A 20,378-nucleotide genomic window follows, 5' to 3' on the forward strand; every position below is an offset into this window, starting at 1 on the left:
TACGTAGATGGTAAGTAGTTAAAATGTGTGTAATGTATCATCAGAAACGGCGTAAATGTCTATTGAAAAGCATTGAAGCGTTAAAATAAAATCATTAAATTGGTTTATAGGCGCGCCATATAGATACGATCGTAACAAATGTTACTCGGTGAGTTAATTGCGATGTTTAGTATTACATACGTACTAGAGTACTCAGTAGTTCGTCAACTCGCGAAATAACGCCGTGAATACTCGTGAAATATTAATATATATCTATATTTACATATAAAATAATTAATAATAATAATAATAATAATAATAATATTATTTTATTCTGCGATGTCACGTCTAACGACTAAAACTTCAAGAGCAATTGCTAAATCATTTCCGACTGCATCAGCCAACAATAATTTAAGGGTTAAAATTTGGAATTCAGAAACGATGCAAATTCAAATTTCAATTGCGGACGGAATTGCTGCATCTGCAACATCTAATTGTCATCAAACAGTTACAACTAAATGGAAACAAATTCCATTACAAAACTGCAATTATCACGAGGACGAAAATATATCACCGTCTGTAATTATTCGACAACCTATTTCAAGGTAAAATTTTACTTTATTTAAGTTATTTATTTTTAAAAATATAAAGAACAAAAAAACTGTCAACCTTTGATACAAAAATGTAACACGGGGATTTTAGTTTATTGTATTTTTTTAATGCAACAAAAATATGTGCACAGCTGGTAAAATTTTCGAGAAATGTAAATGAGGTAAAAATAAAAATATCGGTGGATATATATATATATATATAAGAAGAATTTATATTCTTGATTTTTATATGAACATACTTTCAGTCTGTCTTGAGAAAGATACCTACGTGATCCTGAGAATGGGTAACCCAACAAAATAAACACGACAACTTTTTCGTGACCTGGATCCATGTAAAACAGCAATCTCTTGTATATTATATGAATATTGCGGATGTATTTTCGTTGAGACTGTTATATTTTAATGAATGCACGACATTTAATGTACTTGATTCTATTTTATATTGCTATTACTATCACTAGACGGTTGTTATCATCATGAGATTATTTAATGGCGATATTAATGTCCCTGTCATTATGCTATTATTTGTTCAATACCTAGAGACTATTTTTTTATGAAAAAAATTGATAGTGACTTTTTACCCAAAAATATATTTAATGTAATTGCGCTCATACTATTTTTATAAACGATCCTATGAGTTTTTAAAAAATTAGATTTTGAAATGGCAGCAGTCATTTAAAAATTCATGTCCTGTACGTGACTTGAATCAGAATTATTAATTTGAAATATTTGGTCTTTATTTTAAAAGGTTTTTTTCATAAATAAATTATTTTATTTAGATTTTTGGACCGGGGGTAAAATGGGCTGTCCTAAAAAAATTACTCATTTTTTTTTACAATTATAAAAATTTTAAAAAAATCTCATTTATCTAAAAAAACACGGAAATAAAGAAAATAAAATTTACCTTATATTTAAATTATGAAAAAATTAATTTTCATTGAAAATTAAAATTATTGTCAACTCGCTATTTGCGCGTAGACTTCAATTAAATTATTAAATAAAAATTTTTGACTCGATTTTAGTCAATAAATTCTAGGTATCCCAGTTTGCCCCATAATATTCATTTTAATTCCCTGTATAGTTTTTTTTTAAATATTCTACTATCATATTTTACACCAGAAACTTATTCTGCTTCTTTTTTCTTTACATATATTCAAATATGGTCAAAAGTCTTTTAAATTAATTTAAATGGTATACTTATAAAAATAAAATTTTATTTAAAATTAAGTCTCGAAATTACGCGAAATTGCTATGCAATTAGAAAAATTGAATTTTCCTTTTATAAAAATATTAACGGTCTTTTCCCCATCCCCTAATTTTGTAAAAATAAAAATAACGAGTAAAAAAATATCCTATAATTAAATTTAAAAATTAAAAATATTTAAAAAATTGAAAACTTTGGTAAATAATTAAATTGAAGGTAATATAAATTTTTTTCTATTTTTCTCGACTAAAGGTCGGCCAGAGGTTCGTAGCGTCATCCAAGTGTAATTTAAAATTCCGTTAGTAGTAAATATTTAACGTGGATGGAATGGAACTCGATCGCAAGGTATCCCTAGTGCTGCTCGAGTACCAAGAGGTGCTGTTTGAAAAGTTGAGCGCATAGTACGTAAGCTCCGTGACCAACATCTCTCAGTTTATTTTTTTCTTATTTTTTTTTTAAACTCCATTTTCCTCGAACATTTCTACTTTTTTTTTCTACTCCTGAACATCTAAACTCAATTGGTCATCCCGAAGAGTACTTGCGTCAATTTATCTTCCACCAATGGATGAGTCTTAAGTTGAGGTTCGGCAGCCCAGTTGTTTACCCAGAGAAGTACTTTTAAAAAAGATTCTATACTCGTATCCTGAGTCTTCAAACTCGTCCCATGTTATTCTACTGGTTTACAACTTGTTATGTGTACATATACACTTACATTAGATGCAGTCAGTAGTTTCTTTGAAAACGGATGCACCTACTTGACGACAGGAGACTGCTTTTGATACTACTCGGCGACCCAGTTGGCTTGCTTCGTTAAATTTATTGGCGTTTTGATGAAAGCACTATGAGATATTCCAACAGTCTGCTCTCCCTTTCTCTCTCTTACCCCTCCCACTTTCATCCCTAACTTTGTGCCTCAGCTACCCCATAAATTTTAAAGAAAGGCTTTCCCAGTTTGTCCCCCTGCATGAAGGCGGTCCCGCCTCAACGTCCTCTTTTGCTCTTTTCATTACTTTTTTTATTTTCTTACAAACCTTTGCATACATAAGCTTGACTTTTTGATGAATTGATAGCCGGAAGATATTCCGTCTTACATATGTAGATATTAATCTTTAATGCTTTTATATTTTCAATTGATAATTAATTGGAAAATAAATTTTTGTATACAAAAGTTTCTAATAGGAAATTATATTTATGAATTATTATACATAAAAATATGTTGAAAAAAATTTGACTGCCCAGTTACTTGCAAAAAATTTGAAAATTTTTTTTTGAAAATAATCCTAACTCATAATTTACTACTTAATTAATTAGTTTTGAGAAATTTAAGATGTCCTGGAAAAAATCTTCCAAAATTTCTTTTTTATTATTTTTTGAAGCTACTCCATTTCGCCCGGAAATGAAAAAAAAATTATGATTGAACTAAAAATGTGACTGAATTAATCCCGAAAAAAATTTACAACTGTGAAAATTTTTGATAAAAAATGAAAAGTTCTCAACTTTCCCTTCCTCTTTTTCCACCGTTTAATTATTACCATAAAATTTAAATGTTAAATACTTTTTTGAGTTAATAAGAGCAAAAATAATAGTAACAATATTTCTCGGCAGGGAATTACGTAGCATAAACTTTGATGTATTTACATACCACACAGACGTTTTAGAAGTCGCGGGAACAAGGATTTGCCCTGCGGTTTTGACAGAATACGAGAGAGTGAGAATACATCCGAGAAAGACAGAAATTTTCGTATGTATGTACACACAACTAAAGGATTTACTTCACTCACTCACTCACTCACTGTCTTATGTTCTCTCTATATATTCTAGTAAGTCTTTGTATAATTATACTGATTACAGCGAGCTTTGCCGTTAAATTGTTCTCGGAATTTCAGATGGGCTTTAATTTTAACATGCCGAGAATGTCGTTTGGCATAAGTGAATGTCAAATGCCAATATAATATAGACCGTTATTTTGTGAAATAGTATTCCGTAGGTTGCTTGTAGGATATAAGCATAAGTTACTGCTACTAGCGGGTACGTTAACGTCCGAAACCCGGCGTTAAATTTATTATTAATACGAAATTTGTTACTACCTACGTTTCAACGATATACGTGTCGTTGGGTTGTAAAATTTTAAATCGTTATAAAAGTATCGATTACACTACGCTCTATTATTATTATTATTATCATCATCATTACACTGTGAAAAAACCGGATTAAAATTTTCGGTGTTAAATTTCAACACCAAAAACGATTAAAATGTTCGGTGTTAAATTTCAACACCGAAAACGATTAAAATTTTCGGTGATCAATTTCAACACCGAAAATGATTAAAATTTTCGGTGTTAAATTTCAACATCAAAAGCGGTGTTAAACTAACACCGCTGCCGGTGTAAATATTCTTTACCGATGTTAAACTCACTAAACATGAATTAGTGAAAATAAGTGAATATTCACTAATTCTGAGTGCAAACCGAACCACTAATTTCAAAAAGTGGTTCGGTTGGCACTCAGAATTAGTGAATATTCACTTATTTATGTTTAGAGAGAAAATATTTTACTTTGTGAATATTTTTACTTATTCAATCACTACAGTTAAACAGTATTTTTATTAATTAATTAAATTATTGGTGATTTAAATGGTGTAATTTTTAAATAAATTACATAAAACATAAATAATTATTTAGATAAGTATATAGCAAAATTTAAATTTCTACCAGATAATATTTATTAAATTTTTATATTTTATATGCAATACATTTTTTTTCTAATTTCTACGCGTGGAATTTTTTGTAGACTGATTTAATACCGGTATTTTAACACCGGTAAATTACACCGCCTACACCTATGTTATGTCATGTTAACACCTCGCGGTATTAAATTGAGTCCATTTTTAACATCACTCTTTTTACAGTGTTTTAAAAAGACCGTTCGATGTTAATATGAAAAAACACCGGTGTAGACGGTGTTATTTGATGGTGTTAAATCAGTATAAACAAAAAAATCCACGGATAAAAATTAGAAAAAAACGTATTACGTATAAAAGATATGAAAATTTAATGAATATTATCTGGAGGAAATTTCAACTTTGCTATGTACTTATTTAAATAATTATTTGTCAAACGTAATTTATTTAAAAAATTACACCATTTAAATCATCAATAATATAATTAATTAATAAAAATACTGTTTAACTGTAGTGATTACGTAAGTAAAAATATTCACAAAGTAAAATATTTATTTTTAACACCAAATAATATTTATTTTGAAATTTAACACTTACACCGCCTGGACTTACTCCAGTTTTTTTTACAGTGCAATATTCATTAAATTTTTATATTTTTTTATATGTAATACGTTTTTTGTTTTCTAATTTTTTGTTTTCTAGACCGATGTTATTTAATTTTAATACCGCTCTTTTTACAGTGTATTATTTTTATTCTATAAGCTCATTTATTTTTCATTACTGTGACGCTATCATTCCTGTAATTTTTATTAATTCTTTTTTTATTACTGTTTATTTTTCTGCATGTGTCACGTAAGGGCGAACCGGGAAAATAACGTTGTTGGTAAGTATGTACAAGTTTTCAAGGCAATCGCATGACTTGATAGAACTCACGCGCTCTTGGGATCCAACCCCAGTACACCCAGATGCCTCGTACTTAGAAAACTTTGCTTATATATACACTCCCTCGTGACAACTTGGTTAAATTATTTTATTCATACTTTATTTTTTTTGTTATTAATTTTTTATGTTATCTAGGGTGAAAGTACCGATAATCAAAATAAACTTCTGTCTTACGACACGCTAGTTTTATCAATAAAATTTATTTATACTTTCAAATTTATAATTTAATAATGCAACTGAGTTTATTTATATTCTCAAACTTTTGAATTATTTATCTTTTTAACGCAAACGTTTTTACTTTCATTTTTATGGTCAATTTTTTCTAATAAATTCATTTTTTTACTATCACCCATTTTTAGGTTTCAGTTTTTTTCGGAGTTTGAATTAATATTATCACCAAACTATCAAAGATACAATAAAAATGCACTGAAACAATTTTGTAGGAAATTTTATTATCTACAAAAAATGTCCTCATAAATTTTCATTCAAATCCAATAGTTTCGAAGCTATAGATTTTTAAAATTATTATTCCGTTTTTAAAAATATCGCATCTATTTTTCGTTATAAAATTTACTATCAAAAGTATTTTGAATAACATCCGTCTAAAAATAACATATGTAAATAAAAAGTATTGTGAAATTAAAAAGAAAAAAATATAAGAAAAGCTTAGCGTCTCTCTTATCCCCATTTGAACTCAAAACTGAAAAATGTTAATAAAACACCGAGTTGACTTTGCATTGAAATAATAATTTTAAAAAACTTTTATATTATCATTTTGAATGGTTCTTCATATTATACTTTTATCAAGTTCTATGTCTATTGTATGTGTTTCTCTTGTTCGCTGTGCAATAGCGAATTATCGGTACAGAGTTGAAGTAAACCGCGGGAACGGAAACCAAGAAGTCCAACCGATGATAACGTTATACATGCAAACTTGAGACAATCTCTCGCTTATTCCTCTGTACATATATACATATACATATACATATACATATAATTTTCCATCTTTATCTTTATCTCTATCTCTCACCCCCTTTTATTTAGCTTTGCTCATACACTCTATTCTTAGCCTCGTTCACTGTCTCTATCACTTCTGACGACAAAAGTTGAATTGAAACTTGCCACAGCGAGTAACCGCGAATTCTTTCTCCACTAGCTTTACATTTGCATGGGTAAACTCAAGGAAGTTTGCTTTTCTCGTTTTATGCTAATGCAATGTCTCGGTGTGCAGCCGACATCAGCGAGACGTTGCAATATCATTGACTATAATGAAACTTGCCGCGTCGAATTCAATTATTATGAAGATTTTAAATGACTAAAAAAAATAATATTAAAAAAAATCCCTTCCTTTTTTTCTTTTTTTAAATTTTTATACATATTTAGATGCGTCTGTAGGATTTATTTTGTCGGTCGTAAATTTCTTAAATTTATCGAATTTCAATGCATGCAGGCTATCATTATTACAGTTGTCTAATCAATTATGAATCAACCGATTCATGAGACAGGGAAATTCACTTGCAGTCACCCAACCGAATTATGTAGATTGATCACGATACAACAACGAGCTCTCGTGCTCACGGGGGTAATTATCTCGTCACAGAGTGGTACAAGTGACTAGCGGAACGTCCTCTTGGGACAATTTCTATCTCTCGTCTGTCTCATGACCATGCAAACTGAGACCACACTCGATCGGAATTCAAACGCATACAAAATTCAAAATGATGATTAATCTTTATCATTTTAATATTTTTTAAATTAATTTGAAATTAAAAAAAAAAAATTTTTATTTTGAATAGTGGAGTTTTGATAATTTAGTGTGAAAATTTAATTTTTTTTATTTTCTATAATTTTTTATAGCATAAACTACAAATGCATTCTTAGAATTTTACATACTCCGAAAAATATTTATAATTTTTAAAGAGATAAGTAAATAATTAAATGAATCAGTGTCGATAATTGGTGCCCTTATCATCAGTAACTACGTCCATTACTCTCTAAACATGAATTAGTGAAAATAAGTGAATATTCACTAATTCCATGTGCAAACCGAACCACTAATTTCAAAAAGTGGTTCAGTTGGCACTCAGAATTAGTGAATATTCACTTATTTCACTTATTTATGTTTAGAGAGTACCTTAGATAGTCATAAAAAAATCGGATATGAATATCGTTAATTTTTTTTTTTTTTTTTTTTTTTGTCAAATTGATGGAAAAAAATTTTCTAATCACAAAAATTGTTATGAAGGAAAATGTCGAATTTCGTGGTAATTTTATTAAAAATATTTATTTTCGGATCTTTTGCATCTAAAAGGACAATTTGTTTCGCTTCGACAGTAATTCCCAAAATTAAAGCAGGGTAAAAAAAAGCGTGTCTGTATTGAAAACGGTCTGTGTTAAATTTTTAGTCGTTTATTTTGTGTTAAATCAACACATTTCACTGCTTTAAAATTTCTAATCGATCTACAATTCAACTCTTGAAATATGTAACCTACATGCAGAGAAATTTTTATTAAAAATCTCTCCCATGCACATTGTAAAATATACTACTCGATAGCATGTAAATGAAGTGCGATTTCTACTAACTCATAGTAAAAATTTAGTTACTGGTTAGATGTCCTTACAGTACAGGGGAGACCGGGGCAAGACGGCCCACCTAAGCCGGTTATTATTATTTGTGGCTTTTAACCATCAAGTCGATTTACTCTTGTCCAACTTGAACTCAATTCACCAAAATTTTAGTGAAGCTCCTGAAAAAAAATTTTGTTTTTTTGGGGCAAGACGGCCCCCTCCGAAAAAAAATGAAAAAAAAAAAATTTTTTTTTTTTAATTGTAAAAAAATTTCCCGCGTAACAAATGTTTATATTTTTCTCTTTAACAACTGTATTTACTTTAATATTACTCGAAATAACCTTTTTTGATATAATACGAGTCATTTTTTCACTTCTGTAGAAAATTGATTATTGGTTTTTTTAACTTTTTCAAATGCTCTATGTTAATCCAAATCCATATAATTAACCGAAAAATGATATTTCTATTAAATTAATCATGACTAGGTTATAATACTATGAAATACATTTTCTTTTAGAATTTTTGAGTGGTTCATTTTGCCCCAAGTTTCACGTATCGGACTAAAAATGAGTAAATAATCTAAATTTGTGATAATCAAAAGAAAACAAGAAAAAAAATTTTTGGTTAATTTTTGAGGTGGGCCTTCTTGCCCCAGGTGGGCCGTCTTGCCCCGGTCTCCCCTACCAAACTTTATGGGTAATTTTTACTCAAAAATTTTCTACGTGTATTATACAAAAATAGAAATTTATATCATTTACTAAGTATTAGTTTAAATTTTAACCCAAATTTAGTGTTGAAATTCAACACAACTAGTCTGTGTTAAAAAAATAACACAAATTTTGTGTAGATGACTTCTCTAACACACAAGTTATGTTGATTTTAACACAATATTTTTTACAATGTATAAAAAATTAGGGGAATGAAAGCAGAGTAAATGCAAAATGAACCCGGAAAAAAACGAATCATACATGATCATATATCTCCGTATATGTAAATATATGGCCATATATAGTCATATTATAACGTACAGGTTACGCGACCGGAGATCCGAAGACAATAGATCCACGATATTAGATCCGTGACAATTGATCCTTGCGACGATTGATCCGCCGATAAAATATACTCACACGCATATAAATGTGAAAAATTTGTGTGTGAGTATATTTTTTATGCTACACGCACAAAAAATTAGTGAAAAAAGGGCGTAATTTTTCACATTTATATGTGTGTGAGTGTATTTTATCGGCGGATCAATCGTCGCAAGGATCAATTGTCGCGGATCTAATATCGTGGATCTATTGTCTTCGGATCTCCGGTCGCGTCACCACCGTACATTAACAATTTTCTGGGAATGCAGTGCAGATAATTGTCTATTTAATTTAATATTGAAATTCTGATTCAGAGTGAAATTCACTCTTAAAAGGAGTTTACTTTATTATTAAAACTCCGAATTGGAGTGAATGCAGATTTAAATAAAATCCAAATCACTTCACTGAAAAAACAAACTCCTTATAAATATATTTACTCCACATACAGAGTGATTTTTTTTAACCTCCGGGACTCCCAGTGACGGAGTGAATTCAGATGTAAATAAAATCTGTAATCACTCCCAATTTTTGACAGTGTACTGTGCACGCATACACAAAAATCAAAACTTACGCGGTCTATTTATAAGACAAGGGATAGAAAATAAAAAATATAAAATAAGTTAAGTATGTTAGAATAGGGTGTACAAAATATGGAGGCTGTCCTTTTGAATTATCGCTCGTGGCGATACTCGACGTATATTAAAATCCTTTTAACCGACCATAAATAAGACTACATTCACCCAGGTAATCCCTGAACCTTAGCTGCCCGAGTATATCAGTGTATAGGGAAACTTAAAACGAGACCAAAGACTAAAAAAAAGTAAAAGTATTGCAGTATATACATATATATACAACTAAACGTAGTGTAAGTAGTATAAAAATATATTCAAGCATATTCTTTTTATACTAAAGATGACGGTCAGCACAAGTATATTCAACTTATCTCTTGTACTTTTTTCCACTTCATAAACTTCAAAATTATATTCTTATCTTACACTCTCGTATAATATTACCTATATATATAAGATGCATACATTACACTGAAAAATCTCCAATAAAAATTATTTAAATCCTCTTAGGCATTTTTATTATTCGATAAATTTTAAAAATAAATAACCAATAATCGATAACTGTCTAGACTTTTCGAATCAATGATTTTACAGTGAATTTAATACCGATGATTTTTTGTCATTTGAGATAAGAAATTTTAATTATTAATACTTTTTAAGTCATGGGTAAAATGGACATACTGAAAAAAAATCAATTTTTAATCTTTAGTGCGATAAATATTTAAGTTTTCAATTTCAAATTCCCGGGAAATAAATTTTTTATTTTAGAGTAAAATGGGACACAAAAAAATCAAAAGAATTTTCTTCTCATTTTTAAATTCCACTAGTCAAAAAAAAAATAATTTAAGAGCAAAAGCATTTAAAAAATTTTAAAGAAAAGTTGCACTTACATTTAAAATTTTTGAAAATTATTTTAAAAATTACAAATTCAAAAAAAAATTTTTGTTTAAATTCTTAGGTATCCATTTTACCCTCTCCCATAAGTTACCCTTTCAGAAAATTCAAATATTTTAAAAAATGACCTGTGATAGGAAATAAAATTTTCTGCACAATAAAATATAATTTTATCACCTGTCGGCAAAGATGAAAAGATAACGCGACCCTACAGACAGTAAACTCCCACACAAAAAATATATTTTTTTCCAAATTCAAACAACAGATGGACTCAGTAAATTATTTTTCTCACAAATAAAAAACTCAATAGTACATTCTTGTACTCGATACTCGAATTTGAAAATTACATAATCGATACTTTATCAATGACAATTATTTAATTAATCGATCGTCAACGAAACTAATCATTCAGACAGGTGTCTTTAGCTTAAGATATTAAAATATCTAATAAATAACGACGATATATCAAAATAAAAAAAAAAGTTACATTATGATAAAAACATGACGTATTCAGATATGAAATGTAGATGTCGACACAAAGATATAAACCGGTAAAATCTAGTAATCAGTGCGCAAGACGTACTGCGCACTTCCATTGACCGATGCGAGAAAATAAGACAAGGGCCAATAGTAATTGTCGATGTCTTCGTGACAAGACTTGAGCGTGATCACTCGAGCGGTGTCATTCAATATACATCATTGAATAGTGCATTTTACAATTATATATACATCTATATATATTATAAATACATATATTATAACTGGGTATAATATAAAACTCCATTTTATATTAAACATAAAAAGTTTTATCACATTAACTACGAAATCGCTCGAAAGTGTTTGAAAAATTGATTATTCAAAAAAAAAGTAACGATCGCGTCGCGATTCATTTACTCGCGGTATCGAAAAGTTTATTAATAACATAAACAATTTATAAAGTTTTTTTTATTTAAGCTGCAATTGTTTTTAGGCAACGAGGGTCGTGGAAGATCCACAAAAACATATATAAATAACACCAGCTCGGGATTTAATATTAAATCCACAAGGTGAGCTTTTTTTAAATTTAAATATATTTATGATAACGATTATAATTACTTTTAATAAATAGGTCAATTAAAATGATTAATCATGTGTGATTAATCTAGCCTTTCTCTGTTGCGCAAATAGTGACTAACCAGGATTATTTATTTTTAAATTTAATAAATAATAATATTAATAATACTAATAATAGTAACTGATAAATTTTAAGTTATCGATTTTGAATCTCGTAGTCGGAGCCGACTCAATTACGGTAGAGGGATGACGTAGAAAATCAATAATACTAACCCTACCCCAACATCGAGTTCTTGTCGTCAACTATACGATTAAAACCTAAACCAAAATAATATTTTAAATAACAGACTAAAATACCAGACTATTTTTTATTTGAATTTAAATACAACTAAAGACGCGTGGACGTGATTGCCCAATGGTTATCAGTATAAAAGGAAGTCTATGATTTCCCGCGTCCGGATGATATTGACGGTGGGCTCTACATATATTTATATACATATATAACAATGTATACTATAGTAGGCTATGCATTAACGTCAGCTAGGGACTCACACACCCACTTATACTAACACAGACATATATATGAATATATATATATATATATATTTATACGAATACATTTATAGACACATGTAAAAGTACGTCTCTTAGTCACTGGGTCGGTAGAATATACAATCCTAGTCTTCATTAAAAGTAAAGAGAAAAAATTGGGCCACTTAACAGACAACTAACTCGTCATATTTTCTTTCAAATTTTATTTCATTTATCATATTTATTATAGTATTAACGTTATTCATACTATTAGATGTTTAAACAATGTGTCATACACTTATTTTTTTAAAAAACACACACATTTCAATGGCATTTTTTGTGCATGCCAATTATCAGCACTAATTGCATGTGTTTGTTGTAAATAGATTTTTATTAATGAGTGAAATTTTAATACTTGTATAAATAGAATGAATTTTTTTTTGAATAATTGGAAATTATCATTTTAATTTTACTTTTATTCATATATACATATATCGACTTATTAATAGCTATTGAAAAAAATTTATAATTTGAACAGTTCAAAAATTGAACTCAATAATTTTTTGTTTCTCCAAATTTATTAAAAGACGATCAAAATATCTATACATCAATTACTTTATTAATAACATCTATTTTTTTTTAATTAAAAATTTTCACAACCGCGAACGTCAAATTTTGAATAAAATTTTTTAAATTGAATTCTATTAATAAGACAATATGTATATATATCTAAATGTCTTAATCATTATCATTTAAAATGACATTTGTAAATTATTGTTGTATTATTTCATTATATTTTTTGTTATTGTTCATTTGTCTTGATGTATGACAACGCTTTTGGTCACGCCTACGATCTCCAGTGCGCACAGCATCAGATATTAAAGTTACCACGTCGCTTATAAAAAGCTGTAGCATCTTTACCGTAACAATTCTACAATACGATATAGTAAAATACAATAAAAGATTGCCCTCATCATCATCGTCAGTTGGGTAACAAGATTAAGTAATTGATGAAAACGTCAGTACGGAAATATATATAAAAATATTGTTTTTTAACGACAAAAAAAAAAAAATAGTAACGAAAAAAGTTATCAAGTGCCGCGATGCCGGCAAACAATGGAACTTCTTACCGATCATTAGATGATCTAGGTGAAAATGTTTATAAAAGTACGACGATTGTTGATCAGAATCATCAGACAATGAGTCAGAGTGTGTTTGACAGTGTTAAAAAAGCCTTCAATTTTGCTGCACCCAAAGTCGAGCTGAGGAGAAAGGATCCGCTCATCGATGACCGTACGGAAAGCATTTCTATTGTTACTAGGTACGTTAACTCGTTACCGGTTTTTTTTTTAATTTAATTATTATTATTTATCGTTTAGTTAATGCGTAGAGGTGTAGGGTATGTTTAGTTTGTGGTTAATATTCAGTTAATAAGAAACGATTTTAATTCAAAAATCAATGAAACCGATCGTAGAAAGTCGATCTAAAGGAATCGCGAGTTGACACTGCGGCTATCGATCCGGCCGATGTAAAAAGGCCAAGAGGTAAACCGCATGCAACTTATATATTTGTTTAAAAAAATATTATAACATCCGTTAACTTATATACATATATATATATTGTAGATATGTATAAGCTTTTATTGATAATTATTGTTCATGTGCATGGCTTTATATTTTTTGCACAATGCCTGCTTTTTTTTGCATGCTTACTATAAGTGTGCGTGTGTTTATAATTATTATTATAATATGACTTTGTAATTATTAATAGTTTTAATTAATAAGATAAAATATAATAACCAAGAGTTGGTTGGAAAGGAATAATACTAATATGAGGTTGTGTGTGATTTTGTTTTCTAATAATTTTGTTTTAGGAACAAAAAAAATATGCCAACTGCTGCTTGTCCTGAGGAATCGGCTCTACTGGGGTGAGTATTTAATAAATATTTAAACGGAGAGAAGAAATTTAGGGAGATAAATTAATTAATTAATTAATGAAAGTATATTTAAGTGGTGTGATAAATATGAACGAAAGAATGTAGATTAAAAAGTATGCATTTGCTAGAGAATGATATATTGTTTTTATATATATAGTTATATAGTTTTAATTATTTAAATATGTAGTTAGTATTTTTTGCATTTTACTAAACATATAAACATAAATTTAACACTGTACACTGTACCTTATATTATATATTATATTATACTGCGATAGTTCATAAAAATATCAATAATTCATACTTTAAAATTTATATCATATAGCAACGATTTATAGGTTTTTGCTACTGTATTCTGCTCTATCACGCTAGCACTATTGTGTACAATATTTCCATCGAAATTACGCGTAGTTTTTTTTTTACTATACATTGTAAAAAATCGGGGGTGAATTTGGAGTGGATACGGATTTTATTTCGATCTGAATTCACTCCGGTTCAGTGTTTTAATATTAAAATAAACTCCTTTTCGGAGTAAATTTCACTCTGAACCGGAGTCCTAATATTAAAGTAAATTCCCTTTCGAGGTGAATTTTACTCTGAACCAGAGTTTCAATATTAAAATAAATTCCTCGGAGTAAATTTCACTCTGAACCGGAGTTCTAATGTTAAAGTAAATTCCCTTTCGGAGTGAATTTTACTCTGAACCAGAGTTTCAATATTAAAATAAATCCCCCGGAGTAAATTTCACTCCGAAGTAACTAAATAAATAAACAGTCATCCACTCCGAATTTACTCCGGATCTAATCCGCGTTCACTCCACAAATTTTTTACAGCGTAAGGTAAAATATCTAGTACCCGATCACTCTATATACATTTATATATCTATATTTAGTAAAATTTATTAAACATAGATATACAAATGCATGAGTGATCGGGTACTGCTCAGAAAAAAAGGATTTTTGGCGCGAAAAATTTTTACTTGCCCTAAGAAATTTTTTACAGTCAACTGAAAACGTAAATTGCCAAAAAAAAAAATTTTTTGAGACGATATAAAATTTCTAGCGCTGTTAAATTTTTTCTAGTCTTACACAAAAAAAAAAATTCTCGACTAAAGGTAAATATTTTTGATTCAAGAAAACATTTTTGAAAACCTTAATTTTCTGGGTTAAGTAGAAATTTTTGACGAAGAAAATTTTGACTTTGTTCCCAAAAATTTTCTCGACTCAAAATAACATTTTTTTGTGTAAGAAAATTTTTATTTTTATTTCATAATGAAAATTTTTTTTGCGCCAATTAATTTTTCTTTCTGTGCGGGTCTCCTACCTAAAGTTTCTAATAGTTCATACAAAGCATTTTCTTAAGTATTTGAATAAACAAATTAACAATTAACAGGAACTATATTTTTGTAAGACTTATTTTTTCATAAAAGTAAATAAATAAATAAATAGAATTGTTTGTTTGAGGTACAGTGACAACACAAACAATTTTTGTAACAAGTTTGCATCATGCAACAGCGTCTAATTATCAGCGACTCGTTAAGTACATATACTAATATGTATAATAGTATATTTACATACATGAACACAAAAGTCCACAGTCAAAATGTGTAACAAATATTTATTTTATTATTACAATTAACGAATTGACGGCAAATGTCGAAAGAAATATCGAAGAACTTTCTCTTTTTTTATCTTTTTTTTAGTACTTGTGTTATTAAATGGATTCCTTACAAGCGAAATGAGTTTAAAAAGAATTGTTTACAATTACTATCAATCATAACAAGTTTTGAAATTTCTTTTATTCATCTTTTTTTTCATAAAAAAAGTCACAGCCTTTTAAAATTTAATGTATGTTAAAATAATTATTTAACATATCTATAAATATATAGATTTTGTAGTTGAGAGTAAAACTATCGACGCGTTTAAAATCAATATCGTGGGAAAACGAGGCCACAAAACGGAAATTTAGTTGACCTCGATAAAAAATATATTTTATAATTTATAATTATTAATTTTCATTGATAAAATTTATCTCGAGCTGCGAAAAAATAAAATTTCCACTGTATTTATATGAAAAAATTTAATTTATTAATTCAGTTATATAACAAGACTATTCATATCTATATATCTTTATATATATATGAAAATGGTACTAATTACAGTGAGTACATCGCCCAGCTCCATCGATCGATAAATCCTAGACATTACGACGCCATCTCAGTCGAAAAATAAACTCTACACATTTTTTATTATTTTCGTTATATATATATTTGTCCCTATTATATTTATCTGTCTCCCATAAAATAAAAGCTATTTGTTAAATTAAAATCCTACCGGAAATCTCATTTTGGACAATTTTCAAAATTTATCACAAAAAAATATTTTCCTTTCATCCACTCGGATTTTTAAATGAAAAATAACAAATATATACATATATATAATACATATATGGACGTAATGTTATTAAGTATAAAAATCAATATAAAACTTTTTGCAAGCAATAAATAAGCAACGAAATGAATAAAAAAAAAAGTAAATAAAAGTTATCGAGAGGAACTTATAAGTCACGGCGCTGTTGTTTTTGACGTCAGGAAATTCAATCGTTTGTATATTTTATTCACGTTTTAAGCTACAGTGTACGTTACCACAATGTAAAATAGATTTTATAAATAAATATAAACAGGTTTTTTAATTTTTTTATCCTCATATTTATAATAACTAATATATATAAGCCGTAACCGCAAAGTAATGAAATTTGAAAAAAAAAAAATCAATAAAAAGGTTGACAGTAATTTTATTTTTAAATAAATGAATTTTATAATTGTAAGACAATGTACTAATTTTAGTATGATATTAATTGAGGCGCATATTAATTTAATGATCTAATTATTTTTAGCACAATGCCGTCAGATAGCATGGATGATATCGAACTAAAAAATATCCAACTGCAATTTCCTGCATTGAGATACCTGAGCAAAGATGATGGTTCTGTTAGGGAGGAGAGAGTTGATACAGACAAAGGAAGTTTATTGGTTGCCGTTCAAGGCAATCGTGCTAAACCTGCCATCCTAACTTATCATGATCTAGGCCTTAATTGTCAGTAAAAAAATAATATTTTAAATCGTTAATTTAAATTTTCAAAAATTTAATTTCTTTTTTATTTCAACTCAGATGAAATTTAATAATTTTTTAATTAAAATTTTTTTATAGATATCTCGAGCTTCCAGGCATTCTTTAACTACATTGATATGCGAGTATTGCTTGAAAACTTTTGTGTTTATCATGTGAATGCACCAGGTCAAGAGGAAGGATCACCAACGCTACCTTTCGAGTACGTGGGATTATATAATATAAATTTTATTATCACAATTTGAATCAATTATTTAATAAACTGCGAATGTATGTGCGTGAATATGTTGGATGCGCGTATTAAATTTTTAGTATGACCTTCTACCCTAATTACTAAAGTAATTTAATAACAAACATATAGGCGTTAATTTAATAAGAAGATTAAATCGTATAATTTTATAATAAAGGATTATTATATGTATATATATTTTTTTTGTTTACTACAGCTACGTTTATCCAACGATGGACGAATTAGCACAGCAGCTGCTGTTTGTGCTGGGGCATTTTGGACTTAAATCAGTTATTGGTTTTGGCGTGGGTGCTGGGGCCAATATACTCGCACGGTTCGCTTTATCTCATCCCAGCAAAGTTAATGCATTGTGTTTAATAAATTGCATCTCAACGCAAGCTGGTTGGATCGAATGGGGATATCAGAAACTCAATGTTCGTCATCTAAGGTCACAGGGTATGACTCAAGGTGTTCTGGATTATCTTATGTGGCACCATTTTGGCCGAGTAGGTTTTTTAAATATACATTATTATTATTATTATTTTTTTTTATTATCAGTTAATTATCAGTTCCTTTAATTTGTAAAGGCTCAGTTCGTATTTTATTGACACTATTTTTTATTTTATTGTCAGCAAGCCATTGACTGATCCCAATTGTCTTCAAGCTCAATCTAATGACATTCTTGATCATTTTTTTCAAAAATTTAATTATCATTTTTTAAGAGCTTTCTTAGACAGTGTCCCCACACAGAAAAAAATTCTCGACTGAAAGTAAATATTCTTGATTCAAGAAAATATTTTTGAAAGCCTCAATTTTCTGGGATAAAGTAGAAATTTCTGACCAAGACAAATTCTCTTGGCACAAGAAAATCTCGACTTTCTTCCCGAACACGTTTGTCTTCCAAAAAATTTTCTTGACTTGATAACTTTTTTTTCTGTGCACGTTTTAAAAACATCAATGACTCAACTGTCATAATCGTGTCAAAATTTTATTATTAAATTAAAACCTTAATCGAAAAAAGAACAATTTCACCGAGATATAGAATTTAAAAAAAATTACTTTTAGTTGTTGTCAATTAGAAGTTGAACAAAATTTGTTGAGTAAAATTTAGTCTAGAAAACTTGAAAATTCTAATTATAAAATTGACATAAAAATTTTACTGAAATTTATTTAACAAATTTCGTTTAACTTCCAATTGTTACCAACTGTGTTATTTTTTTTTTTAATCTATATCTCAGTTAAATTGTCCTTTTTTCAATTAATGCTTTAATTTTTTTTTCAATTAATTGATACAATTATGACTATTGAAGGTCATTGAAAATTTTTAAAAAGTGGGGAGCACTGTCTGAGAATGGCCTTAATAAGTAAAGTCTCAGTTCGTATTTTATTGAGACTATTTTTTATTTTATTAATTATCAGCAAGTCATTGATCACAATTGTCATCAAGCTCAATCTAATGACCTTCTTGATAATCATTTCAAAAGCTTGATGCGGCTCTCGTCATTAAAATACTTGATTACCTTAAGAAATTATTTTCATCACATTAATTTTTTTTTAATTAATTAATTTTTAAATTTATTGACCCGGGAAAAAATTATTTTAATTTAATCAGATCTGATAAGATCTAAAAAATGTGTAAATTTTTTTTGAATTGTTATTATGATTATTATTATTACTTTTTTTTTTATATATATAAAATCTCGATTTTTGTTTTTAATTCAAAATTTAAAATTTTTTAAGTTTGATAATTTACTTTTTTTTTTTTTTAAATGAATGCAAGGACTGCACTTAAAAAAATTTTTTTAAGAATCAAATAAAAAATTTTGTCAATAAAATATGAATTTAAATTTATCTTATGAAAAATAATAAAATTTATCATCATTATTATTGTGGTTATGAAGATAATTTAAAAATAAAATAATATTTTAGGGAACTGAAGAAAGAAATCATGATTTAGCTCAAGTCTACACCAACTACTTTGAACGAAAAGTCAACCCAATGAATCTCGCATTACTTATTGACAGCTATGTGCGACGTACAGATTTAAATATAGCCCGTGAATTGGATCCAACTCGCAAAAAGGACGGTTCAACATTAAGTGTACCCGTAATCAATATCACTGGAGCATTAAGTCCTCATGTTGATGATACTGTTACGCTTAATGGCCGTTTGGATCCGACCAATAGTACATGGATGAAAGTAAGTGCCTTTTAATTTTTAATTACTAACTACAGACAATACCGAGTTTTATCTATTGATATTCAGTTTATTGGCAAACGAATTTATTTGTATTTAAATACACGGTTATAATTACTTATTAATTAATATTTTATCTACATACCGATAAGCGGAAGGAATTAATGTAAATTGAGAGTTACAACTTTTAGTTATAAATTGTAAAAATTTATAATTGCGGTTTAATTTTTTAATAAATATTAATGCGATTTAATTCAAAAGTTTTAAACTCATGAATTTTTATTTTTTAGCTTTATATTAATATGGTTTTATTCAGTCATTTAAATAATTTAACTAGTGGATTAAGTCCAATTGAATAAAATTTCCAGTTTCAATTTCTATTTATTAAAAAGTAACAATAAAATAAAATAATTCATTTACCGAAAGAATTTTAATACCAATTGCTTGCAAATTTTTTTATTGAAATTTAAAAAAAAAAAAAACTATAAAGGAAAGAGGGACAAAATTGATCTATATAAATTCCTGATTAATTAAAATTTTTTTCACTATTTCTACACAAAAATAAATTTCTTGGCGCAAGAAATATTTTGAATTATTAATTGAAAACAAATTTTAATAGAACTAGAAAAAATTTCTCACCCCAAAAAATATTTTTTTTACCTCAAGAAAATTTTTTCTCGCTTCAAGAAAATTTTTGCTTTCGATTTATAATTTTTTTTTGTAGAGCAAAAATTTCTTGCGCCAAGAAATTCTTTCTTAAAAAAGAGAAA

At 28.0% G+C, this 20,378-nt stretch overlaps 1 protein-coding gene across 10 annotated transcripts in view; it reads left to right on the top strand.

Moving 5' to 3' along the window:
* Window positions 1-220: 220 nt before the first annotated feature.
* Window positions 221-20,378, top strand: part of LOC130664147 (protein NDRG3) — a 31,047-nt gene continuing 10,889 nt past the window's right edge. For 3 of the 10 annotated variants that reach the window (XR_008989320.1, XM_057464009.1, XM_057463938.1), the window contains exons 1-6: window positions 13,208-13,440; window positions 13,993-14,046; window positions 16,951-17,150; window positions 17,265-17,385; window positions 17,630-17,918; window positions 19,342-19,611. Coding sequence is in view for 9 of the 10 variants with exons in the window: in XM_057464009.1 (XP_057319992.1) it covers window positions 13,223-13,440; window positions 13,993-14,046; window positions 16,951-17,150; window positions 17,265-17,385; window positions 17,630-17,918; window positions 19,342-19,611 (1,152 nt within the window). In the remaining variant the exon portion in view is untranslated. Of the gene's footprint in view, window positions 585-11,168; window positions 11,582-13,207; window positions 13,441-13,992; window positions 14,047-16,950; window positions 17,151-17,264; window positions 17,386-17,629; window positions 17,919-19,341; window positions 19,612-20,378 lie in introns of those variants that run through there. The other 7 variants (XM_057463969.1, XM_057463977.1, XM_057463994.1 and 4 more) reach the window with 7 other exon arrangements.

The sequence above is a fragment of the Microplitis mediator genome, chromosome 1 (assembly GCF_029852145.1).
Source record: "Microplitis mediator isolate UGA2020A chromosome 1, iyMicMedi2.1, whole genome shotgun sequence".
NCBI lineage: Eukaryota > Metazoa > Arthropoda > Insecta > Hymenoptera > Braconidae > Microplitis > Microplitis mediator.